At 32.8% G+C, this 12,529-nt stretch overlaps 1 protein-coding gene across 3 annotated transcripts in view; it reads left to right on the forward strand.

The window, feature by feature from the left end:
* The first annotated feature begins 243 nt into the window (after nucleotides 1–243).
* The window catches only part of LOC114327068 (calcitonin gene-related peptide type 1 receptor), a 68,627-nt gene continuing 56,341 nt past the window's right edge, over nucleotides 244–12,529 (forward strand). For all 3 annotated transcript variants that reach the window (XM_028275575.2, XM_028275576.2, XM_028275577.2), the window contains exons 1-3: nucleotides 244–452; nucleotides 9,789–9,815; nucleotides 10,248–10,424. In XM_028275575.2, coding sequence (XP_028131376.1) covers nucleotides 390–452; nucleotides 9,789–9,815; nucleotides 10,248–10,424 — 267 coding nt within the window. In that variant the 5' untranslated portion in view covers nucleotides 244–389. The remainder of the gene's footprint in view (nucleotides 453–9,788; nucleotides 9,816–10,247; nucleotides 10,425–12,529) is intronic.

Genomic DNA, 12,529 nt, shown 5'->3' on the forward strand with positions numbered 1-12,529 from the left:
AAAGAGAACTACAGATAAAATAAATCTAATTTATTAAGCAAAGTCTTTAATCCATTTTTTGTATGCATTTTCTTTTAAGGGCGTCTATGATCCACTTAATGGCATGCCTCACCTAAAAATAGTTAAAGCTTTCCGGGACGTCTTATGATGTTTACTCTCTCGGAGGAAATTTGTTAAGGAGTGCGTACCGCAATATAAGCCGGTGATTACTCTCGAGCCGTCTCCGTAGCGTCGGTTTTATCTCACGTAGATATCTCCAATTCGGATGTGGGAGCTCAGAGAAAAAAACAAATGATAAGATTCCGCGACTATCGCCAGTAATTATGTTTGGTTAGATAAGATTGGAGGGTTTCTTCATTAAAACTGATTTTTGTGTGTGTGTAAAGAGTATGTGGTGTTTAATGTTATTTCGAGTGGGATTATCTATCTTATTTTTCTTTCATACAACATTAGTAAGTACACAGATTTTTTATAATGTATATTAAGTGTAAGCTTTATCAAAATTTTTTTTATTTAAATCAACACACCCACAGGGGGCGGTTATTATCACTTCAATCTGATCACAACATCTGATCAATGTGTAATTCTGTTCTAATTTATATTGCTTCTTCTTCTTATACTTGTTGTAGATCTGTCGATCAGTTAATTCCGACGTTGAAGTATTTCTTAAGGGGTAGACTGCTAGCTATCTCTCCATCTTTTTGGTGGTCTACCCGGTGGACGCTTGTCAGCTATTTTTCCTTCTAGCACAATTATTATTGGTAGTCTGTGCACCTCCATTCTTTTTACATGACTGAACCATTCTCTTCGTCTTTGCCTACCCCATCTTACTACATCTTGCATGCCACACTGTTCCCTAATGATGTTGTTTCGTATTCTATCCCTTGTTGTCGTCCCTGCTATTGCTCTTAGTGTCTTCATTTCGGCAGTTCATAGCATGCGTTTGGTTTTATTGGTGTTTTCTCTTACTTCAATACCATAGGTCATAACAGATCCGATGCAAATTCTAACTTTGCTGTCTATTCTCATATATGGGTTATTCCAGACCTCCTCCTCGTCCTCTATCTGTTCTTCTTCGTATTTTTGTACAATTCTCTCTCTCTCCTGTGCGTGTTGTTTTGCTTCGGAGAATGAGTAATCAGTCATGTCCTTTATTTGGTCCTACCATCGTAATGGAGATCTTTCTCTGGATCTTCTGCCCTCTACGTTGCCTTCAACTATCATTCGTTCCATGCCTTCCCTTCTTCTAGTTATATGTCCAAAATATCTCAGTATATTTTGGTTGATAGTTGTGCTGAGTCTAGTTTTTATGTTAATAAATGCGCAACATTCTCCGGTAGACCCACATTTCAAATGCCATTATAAGTTTTGAATCTGCTTTTTTGATGGTCCAAGTCTCTGAAGCGTAGGTGGCGATAGGAAATATTAACGCTCGAACAAGGCGTAATTTTGTGTTTTTTGTAATGTCAGTATTCTTCCATATTTTTGTGAGTTTGGCTGTTGCCGATCTGGCCATTATGATGGCCTACGGATCTCGTCTTCGCATCATCCACTGTTAGTAATAACGGAGCCTAAGTAATTAAATTGTCCGGCCACTTCGTAACCTGCCAAGTCTCTTGTCTCCGGTTGGTTGTTTCTGATTCTATCGATGATCATTACTTTGGTTTTCTGTATATTTATTTTCAAACCATATTCTGTACTCACCGTTCCTAGCCTATTCATAATTTCTTCCGGTTCTTCTGGTGAAAACGCCAATATAACAGTGTCATCAGCATAACGTAGGTTTTTTATTTTTCTTTACAAATATGTTTCTATGTTAAACTCCCGAGATTTTTCGATAATTTGACGAATATTAAGAATGTGTTCTCTTGTTCCCTTACCTGGTACGAATCCGCATTGTTCTTGTGGAATTTGCGGTAAGAGAATGGATTTTAATCTTTCATTGATTATTGTTAGAAGTACTTTGCTCGCGTGAGATATCAACGCTACTGTACGGTAATTACTGCAATCTGTCGGAGAACCTTTTTTGTATATGTAGACCAGGGCGCATCTGTAAAAATATTAGTACATTTGGACGTTGAGAGGTGACTCAAATTTTTTTGCAGAATTTGCTTGAAAATAAATCAAATAATAATATTTGAGTTATCCTCCCTCTCAAAAAGGTCCGGAACATTGTTTAAATAATCAAAATATCAAAAAATTAAGGAAAAATTCGATTTTTTTCTTGGTTTTTTGATTATAACTTTAAAAGTGTTCTTTTTCGAGAAAAGTTGTACTAACATAAAAGTTGCGTAATTAAATTTCCTACAATATAGAATTGGTTAAAAATTTAAAAAATAGTCACCCTTTTTGCAAAATAGCAATAATTGTGAAAAAACATACAAAAACAAGTATTCGCATTATACGTTTTTCAACCATTTATGCTACACTTAGGACCTTCATATTTCACCCTGAAAAACTATATGATACATTAAAACAGTACTGTATATTTCATTAAGATGGGTTCAATAGATTTTGCAAAATAAATTTTGCAATCCAGCTTTCGTAAAAAAAATCATTTTTTCAAAATGTTACAGGACTGAAAATAAAGCAGATAGCACGTTGAAGATTTTTTTGGCATATAGAGGTGTACGGTACCTTTCATTTGCAATTTTGCAAAATTAAAATCGATTAACACCACGGCGTCAGGAATTTTTTTAAATAAACATTAATTATTGGTGCTACGCGCAGGACAGCGGATAGTTTGTTTTGATTGGGCATTCCAATGACCTTTGATAATGATTGATACATTTTAATTTTTATTACATTTTGATATAAATAAATAAATTGTTTATTGCAAAATAAAAACACATACTCTATCCTTTGAAATAACACTTTTATTAGCAAAAACTTTCTTTGTTAATATATTTTAACTTAAATAATAAAAGTTTATTATTTTTAAACATATGCAATTTTTTAAACAATATTTCACAAACAATAATAAAATTATTTTTATTTTTGTGGAATTAAAATATTAAAATACAACAAAATATAGAGTAAGAAAATAATATATTAGATAAAGATTGGAAGAAATTTTGGTGGAAATCAACTTGTGTGAATCGATCACCGCTGTCCTGCGCGTAGCACCAAAAATTATTGTTTATTTCAAAAATTTTCTGACGCCGTGGTAATTAATCGATTTTAATTTTGAAACTTGCAAATGAAAGGTACAGTACACTTATATAAGCAAAAAAAAATTCAACTTGCTATCTGCTTTATTTTCAGTCCTGTAACATTTTGAAAAAATGAATTTTTTTTGCGAAAGCTGGATTTCAAAATTTATTTTGCAAAATTTATTAAACCGATCTTAATGAAATTTACAGTATTGTTTTAATGCAAATAAATTTGAGTCACCTCTCAACATCCATCTAAAAACAGATGCGCCCTGGACTAATGGGAATAAACGTGAGTTTACCCCAGTGATTTGGCCACTTTCCGGTATTCCAGATCTCATTGCAAGTTCTAAGCATTACTTCCGTCCCTAATTCTCCCATTTCTTTGAGTATTTCAGCTGTTATTCCATCCTCTCCTTGTGCTTTTCTACATTTTAGCTTTTTTATTGCCGACTCAATTTCAGATTTCAATATTTGCGAGGTTTTTTTTCATAACTTCTTTTCTCTGTATTATGGTCTGGGTCGTTGTTAGAGAATAGTATTTCACAATATTGTTTCCAAACCTCTGCGATACCGTCTGGGTTTGTTATGGTATTTCCACTATTATCTTTGATGATCTGTGTCTGTGGTTTGAATTCTCTCGCTAGATATTTGACTTTGGAGAAAAGTTCTCTAGATTGAAGTTTTATAGTTGTATTTATGGTGCTTATCTTTATTTCTTTTTGTATTGAATTTGACGTGTTGTTTCTAAGTTTTCGTCTTTCTTCTACAATGTTGAGAGTTTCTTTAGTCATCCAATGTTCTTTCCTATTCATTTTTCTTTGGGATTTATGTTGTTGATGGCTTCGGTGATCAACTTCTTTGTGTAATCCCCACGTTTTGTCAGGGTCTCCGGTAGTCACTGGTAGGTCAGCTTTTGCTAATGCCTCTCTAAACTTTTCCGGGTGTTTTGGAACCAATTTTTGTCTTTTTTGCAATTGCTTTACTGTGCAACTTAATGCGAAATTCTGCTTGTAGCATTTAATGGTCCGAACCACAGTCTGCAGCTGGTTTTGTCTTCACATTGGTTACAGAGCTCCTCCATCGTTTAGTGGTAAGAATATAATCTATTTGGTTCTTGTATCGTCCTCCAGGCGAAGACCATGTTGATAATCTTCACGGATGATGTTTAAACATTGTGTTTACTATACTGAGATCCATATCAATGGAAAATTGAAGGAGCCGTTCACCTCTGTCATTTCGCTCGCCTAAGCCATGCTCACCTATCGTTCCTTTCAAATGTTCGTCTACTTTCGTTCTTCCTATTTTTGCGTTCCAATCTCCTATTATCATCATTGGTTCTTTCTTAGGTATATTAGAGATGGTTTCATGTATCAGATGATTTTTTCTACTATATCTTCTGTCGCTTCGGATGTTCCTTCGGATGTATAATGTTCATTTTGACTGGTTTAGCGTTTAGCGTTTAGACCACATCTCTCAAATATTCGGACATGACTGCGACCTTGTTTATTTGTCCTCTTAGGTCTTTAGGTTGGGTCATAATAACTTAATAAATCTGCACCTAGATATTTGAACTGGTTTAGTTGTTCTATGGGTTTACCCTCTATTACGAGCTTACATCTAATTGGATTTTTCGCAATGGTTTAGCATTTTGTTTTCTGAGTGGATATGTTCATATTGAGTCGTCGACATGCTTGGTAGAATCGATGAAGTTGTCTTTGTAGGCCATCTTCATCCTCAAGGGGTATATAAACTAAGAACTCACTCAGTAGTATTCCCTGGGTACTAAAGAATTTTAGATATACTAAGCTGCACAATGCTCTGCTTTTAAAACTGATCACATCACCAACTCAAAAGACTTCCTCCTTTTGAGTCTTCTTGTATGGTTTGTGTTATCGAGAAGCTTGATAACCTCGATGTTCAAGTATTGGTGGAGTCTGTGTTCGTGACTTTTTGGCAAATTTAATGATATTTTGGTCCACAGTGTCTATCCCTAGATCTCTGTAGATATTACTATTTCTGATGTAGTAGGGAGCATTTATAATATTCCTTAACAATTTGTTTTGAAATATTTGTATCATTAAAATATTGCCGGTACATTTTTCTGTATTAGGGGCTGTCCATTAATCACGTGAGGCTCGAAAGGGGGGGAGGGTTCCATAAAAAATCACGAAATATCACAAGGGGGAGGGGGTGTAGGAATAATATCACGTGTATTTACTTTTTCGGAAAATGCCCGAAACTCAACTGAAAAGTGGCGTTACATGTATTTATTTTTTCGTCAAATGCATACAAAAATCAAAAGTGGCATTGGTGTGACAAAAAAATCTATTTTCATTCTAATATTATATAACCGATATAGAACCCAACAACACATTAATTTTCTTTGGTTCCACCCAAATTTCTGTAGCGACACGGGATACTTTACATGGTAATTATTTAAGTGGCTACGAAAAGAAAGGACTCTTATGAATTCTTTTGTTTTGAATACATCACCAGATGGTTTCACTTAGAAATAGATACTGGTCAGGACTCTGTCGTCTTCGATGTGGGTATTTAGTCTTAACGTGTATTATACCTACTATCTGATAAATTGGTAAAGTGGTGGGAGTTATTCTGTTGATTTGGCACTGAATATTTACGAATCTATGTAAGAATCTTCTTCTTCTTCAGTTGCCATCTCCGCGACGGAGGTTGGCAATCATCATGCCTATTCTGATCTTAGATGCTGCTGCTCTGAATAGTTCGGTTGATGTGCATCCGTACCATTCCCTCAAGTTACGCAACCACGAGATTCGTCTCCTTCCTACACTTCTCTTGCACTATAAGGATCGGACATTCGGTACATTTTTCTGTATATAGATTTCAAGTTCCTCCCGTTTTTTTTTTGACATGGGCTTTCCATCGAAGTCCAGCATCCAGTTTAATACCCAAATACTTTGCAGTGTTAGCATATGGCAAATGGGCATTAATGATTCTAATTGGTATATATTGCTGTTTTTTGTTTGTGACGTTTACATGTACAGATTCTGTTTCATTTGATTTAATTCTTCATATTTTTGTCCAATTATTTATTTGGCCCATTGATGCTTATAATAATTATCTTGCTCATAATAATTGTCTACTACTGCTGAGATTGTAGTGTCATCAGCAAAGGTAGCAGTAGTTGTGCTGTTTTCTTAAACAGGTATGTTACTATACCTTGTGTATATAAGGTATAGTAACGGGAGTAAGTACAATTCCTTGTGGCCCTCTAGCTTTGATTTCTTTGAAGTTTGAATATGCATCCTCGTGTTTTATTCTAAATACTCTCTCTGCACCTAATAATATTAGGTACAGAGAGAGACAGAATCATATATTGTATGATTCTATGTATGTAGATAATAACAGTGATATAAATTATTTTGGTACTGTTAATTTTAATTTATTCACAAGAAAAATTTGAGAAAGTATACCTATTTCAACCCTGATAATATCGAATTTTTGGGGTAACAATAAACAATTCAGTAAGGTTGATAACATAATTTTGTTTCAAAGAAAGTATGTTTGTGTTGTGTTTTATTGTCACTGGTTTTCACAACCAACTGGCCAGTCAATTTCATAATGATTTTTTATATTATAACTTATCACTAACTCAGGGGAGTAATGTGTAGTATGTGTGTTGGATAAGTGTTTGTTACTTTGCAAAGTCGACGTCATTGTCTTTGCAAAGGGACGCTAATTGTATCCGAACGTCTGCGGTCCCTCCGGTGAGTACCGATCCCGCAAGGACAGAAACTATATTCATTTATTAATTTATAAAATAAATGTATAAAAATTGATAAGAAACTTGAGAACACTTTATAAATCTTATATTTATATTTTAGCAAAATTTTAAAAAGAAGAGACGTAAAAATTGATTATTGTATTCTAATGCTCGTTGTACCTAATCTATTTTATAACGAATATTGCATCTGTACACGACCTTCCCGTACGAATACCTCATTGCCCATATATGCTAATTTTATGGGCTGATTTACATTGCACAATGTTATATTGTCTCAATAAAATACAAATTTGGCTAAAGCCATGGTGTTTTCAAACAAACGAATCAAAGTTACAGCAGCAAAGAACTGTCAAATATCTCGGAATGCACTTTGACCACAAATTAAACTGGAAAAGACACATTTTCATGAAGGACAAATAACTTAAGACTGATTTATGTTACACCGGGACGTGGACGGCACGGCGCGCAGAACAATAGAAATCGCACATACTCGGCACTTCCCGGTTTCGCCCCGTTCCGTTATAAGATAAACCAGTCAATGCTTTTCATATCAGACTATTCTTCAACGTGTCCCGTCCCGTCCACGTCCCCGTTGTAACATAAATCCGGCTTTAGTCTCAAATTCCACAACCTTTACTAGTCTAAGCGCCAAATGGAGGTCACCGTGTCCTTTTCAATTCTGATGGAAAAAATCAACGGTTTGTTATGAATTTTTGGCTGCTGATTACGAATTTCGAGGGTGGATTTCGATCCGAGTGGTCAAAAAATTGTTATAAACAATTTAATTGTTTATAAGGCTCTGGCCCATAAACTAAAAAAATAAAAAAGAATGTTTCAAATAAAATTTGTTCGTTAATAAAAAATGAAGAAAAAACGTTTAATAAACTTAAATCCAGCAATTAGAACTCAAGATATTGTAAAACTCGGCTTCTACGCATGAAAATGAACCTTAGAAGGTCTCATTTTAAAGCTTCATTAATATTCTTTCAAACAGAGTTTGTTAAATTACTTGATTTTCATTTGTTTTAAAGTTATACCCATTTGAAGTAATAATTTTCTTAAAAAAATTGTACATTAATTTGTTTATAAGGGTTTCAAGCAAATTTAAGATATAAACATTTATACTTTAATTAGCAATAATGATAGAAGAACTCAAAAGAAACATTTTGAGCTTACGAAAATGTTTGTAAATTTATTTTTGGCCAAGATATCGATATTTTAATAGTTTTGTCTGGGGCGCAAGATCGGCTCACCGCGTAAAGGTTCACGCGCTAACTTCTCGATGCAAATTATAATTTCTATGTTTATAAGGTATACGTTATCTTCATTTTTTATTTTTGAAGATCCTAATAAAATTTTATCCTATAATTATTATAATTAAATCATCATACTGTAACTTCGTATCACCTTTGATCCTATTTACTTTGTCTTCCATTTTTTGTACTAAATGAGAAAAAAAACATTAAAAACTGATATTTCAGAAATAGAGCTAAAAAGTAAGTTGATATTATTTATAAATACTATTTTTACAAACTTTTTGTTTCGTGCATCTGAATCGAGATATACAGGGAATCTCAGCTTTTTACATCTGCATAAGTTCTTAGAGCAATTCTTACAGTTACATGGTGGTACTAAGTCTATTCTTGTACGCGGTAAAACTAAAAGTTCCTGGGGCTTCAGAGTCTAATTATCTGTATGATATAGATATAATCTATATCATATAGATATCCAGTGGATAGTGGATAGTATCCATATAAAGTGGATCTAGTTCTTTTGCAGCATCATCAAGGCACGTCAATTGTGTATATGCCGCCACAACATAAATGCTTGTTTTATATGCAATGATGATGCTGCAAAATAACTCGATCCATGTTTATATGGATATCACATATTGGCTTATTTGCATGCGTAGAAGCTGAGTTACGATCGATAAAGCTTCGAAAAATACTTGACTGTGAGCCGATGTTGCGCTTCATAGCGCGCCAATAAAATATCGATATCTTGACCAAAAATAAACTTACGAACATTTTCTTAAGCTCAAATTAGTGTTTTTGAGTTCTTCTATCATTATTGTTAATTAAAGTATAAATGTTTACAGCTTAAATTTACTTGAAACCCTTATAAACAAATTAATGTACAATTTTTTAAGAAAATTATGACTTCAAACGGGTATAATTTAAAAAAAAATGAAGATAAAATAATTTAACAAACTTTGTTTGGAAGCCAATTAATAAAGCTTTAAAATGAGACCTTCTAAGACTCATTTTCATGCGTAGAAGCCGAGTTACGATTGATAAAGCTTCGAAAAATACTTATTTTGCAGTTTGCAATTTGCATTGTGCAATAATTTTACAATATCTTGAGTTATAATTGTTGGATTTAAGTTTAGTAAACGTTTTTTTCTTCGTTTTTTATTAGCGAACAAATTTTATTTGAAACATTCTTTTCTATCTCCTTTAGTTTATGAGCTAGAGCCTTATAAACAATTTATAAACAATTAAATTGTTTATAACAATTTTTTGACCACTCGGATCGAAATCCACCCTCGAAATTCGTAATCAGCAGCCAAAAATCCATAAGAAACCGTTGAGTTTTTCCATCAGAATTGAAAAGGACACGGTGGCCCCTCTGGCGCCCAGACTATACTGGTTGATTTGCATTTCATCATACTATTTAATAAAAATTTTGACAGTTCACTACAAGAAGAATAGTACCTACTACAAATAAGCTAAGTGATGTATTAGCTTTATGAATTTTCGGTACTCTATAAAAACGCATAGAGACCATATAATTATTTCAGCCCCCTATTAAAAAACTGAATGTCAGGTCGAATTTAAAACAATTTACCAACTCTGATTTTTTTGTTTTAGGCTCTTCCTGATGAATGTAGTTCTATTGTAAGTATAAAACTTTCTAATATTAATTTTAATAAAAATAAATACAATAATGAATAGTATCTTCCTACTTTCAATCTGCTTCTGCTCATCCGTCCTTGTCATTATCTTCGTATATCCCACCTGCTCTGTCTCCACTTCTCTCTTTTGCCCTCTCTACCTTTTATCATATCGCTATCACTCTTCTTCGCTCTCATACTGATTCTTCTCATCTTCTGTTCCTCCTTTCCCCTTTTCAACATTCCTTTTCCCACGTCAACATTCCTCATACTCTCGCACTTTGTTCCTCTCTCCTTCCTTCTTCCGACTTACCCATTATTCATAAGCCTGCTGCTCCATTTTTTCTGTTCTTCATTCTATCTCCCTATTTATTTTTGTATTTGTTTGATTCATTACCATTTTCTTGCAATATTTTTTTATCTTTTATCGTTTTAGTCGCCTGTAAGAAGTTGTTTACTGAGGACAAACTACATAGATATACGGCTGTGGAGATATTACGCTGGCTATTTTTGCTACATTTATACAAATGAAGCCAGGTTGGATATCAAATATAATTCCACTAGTTACAACATAACATGTGGCGGTGAAAACGCAACGATTCCCGTAGCAAGGGTAAGTGGATGAGTACTAATGTGCCAATTTTTGAAGTTATACTTCTTTAGGCGCGATTGAGAGTAAAATTTCATAATTCTGCGCACATGCGCACACAGACAGTATTAGTCCTGTCGCCAGTGGGGGTACAACGGCCTCCTGTATTCAGATGGACTTACCCAAGTTTTTTTTATGTATTTTGGCCCGTAGAACACGAATTTTTTGGGTAACAGTTGATCCGGATGTCGATAAGATTGTTATAAACAAAGAAGTTGAGGAATTACATAACAGCGATTTCTCGCAAAACAAAACATGTTTTTGTATTTTTTGGGCCATTCTAACCAAAAAGTGTTCCTACAAATTTTTTCGTAGGATACATAGTTTTCGAGATAAACGCGGTGGAACTTTCAAAAAATCGAAAAATTGCAATTTTTGTACCCGAATAACTTTTGATTAAAAAATAAAATAGCAATTCTGCTTACCGCATTTGAAAGTTCAAGTCAAAGTATTAGGCTATTGATTATATTCAAAATAAGATAGCTAAAAGGAACTACAACGTTAACGGGGTTTTATTATTTCATATGGTCAATGGACATCTATATATGAAAAAACCGCGGAGTGCTACCATTTAAAGGGGTGCGTTTTTGAGAAATGGGTGAATTAATCCCTGGGCACAGGTAACATTAGGGTGAGTTCTATGCACTTTTGGTGCAAACATATCTACATAAAAATTGTTCCTGGTTAAATTTCCTATCTAAATATCACTTTTTAAAGTCAATGATACTTTTTTTTACAAAAATATATTCAAAAGAAAAAGCACAAAGAAACCCAAAAGAAAGAAATTTTGTTTTTTGTCCCATAACTTTTGTCCACGAGGAAATAGGTATAGATATTGCTTTACAGAAAAAAACTTACATATTTTTTCTTTAAAATGTTGTTTAGTAGAGGTAATTGGGATTTATAGTTTTCGAAATATGATTTTTCAAAATTCGCCACTCACGGCAATTTTGGGCAATTTTCCTTGTTATTTCGCAAATATTGTTCTGTAACTTTTTTCTACGTAACTTTAGGTATAAGCAGTGGTACACGTAATAGGAATAGAAATCAATTACCTTTAAAATAGTCTACTGTATAACGTTGTACGACTTTTTTTAAAGAGATTATGGTTTTTCAAGGTTTTATACTGTTAACGATTTTTTATAATATAATATAAAAATAAAATAATATTATATAATATATTATATATTATATATTATATAATATTATATTATATATAGTATATATAATATGATATATTATTTTTTACATTTTTTACGATTGTTTTTGAAATTTCTCATTATAACTTTTTTTCTTGTACATGAATATACTATATATTGCTCAATAAAGAGGGCTTACTTTCTGTTCTTTAAAATTATGTATCATCTATATTTAAATATGTAATGGAAACCGAGTGATTCTTTGATATTTTTTTACCTGTATTATTTAAAATTATTTCTTTTACAAAAATTACATAAACATTAGTCCTAGAAAACATCACGTTAGTTAAAATTATTTAAACGTTGACATTTAAAAAAATTTCAAAATCAAAGTCCATCTCTTCGTTAGCATTAGCTTCAATATCTTTCTCTGACACCTAAGTTATCTTAGAGTTCCCACAATTAGTACCCATGCACATGCACCTTTTGCAGAATATTGAACAACTAATTCCTCTCTTCCTACAACCGCAGTTTTTTGTACATCCTTTGGTACATTTACATGCTATTTCTTCAAGCAAAGTTTGTGGTGCAGGAGCTTTGACAGTAAATATTGGAATTAATCCATATTTTGAAGTTTGCTCGGCCGAGTCAAGTGGATGCAAAGTATTATCTATAAAAAATAAGATTCAATCATAACACACAATCACATAAAAAAGTTATAATGAGGAATTTAAAAAATAATCCTAAAATCAAAAATCGTTGCAAGTACTTATTACATTTTAAAAAAGCATATCTTATTCAAAAATAATCCTAAAATTTTTTATAATATACCATTTTAAAGTAAACAGAATAAGTTTTTTTATTATATAATATATACCTAAATTAAAAAAAAAAGTTATAATGGGAAATTTAAAAAATAATCGTAAAAAA

This window comes from Diabrotica virgifera, chromosome 6, assembly GCF_917563875.1.
Source record: "Diabrotica virgifera virgifera chromosome 6, PGI_DIABVI_V3a".
In the NCBI taxonomy this organism is placed as follows: Eukaryota; Metazoa; Arthropoda; class Insecta; order Coleoptera; family Chrysomelidae; genus Diabrotica; species Diabrotica virgifera.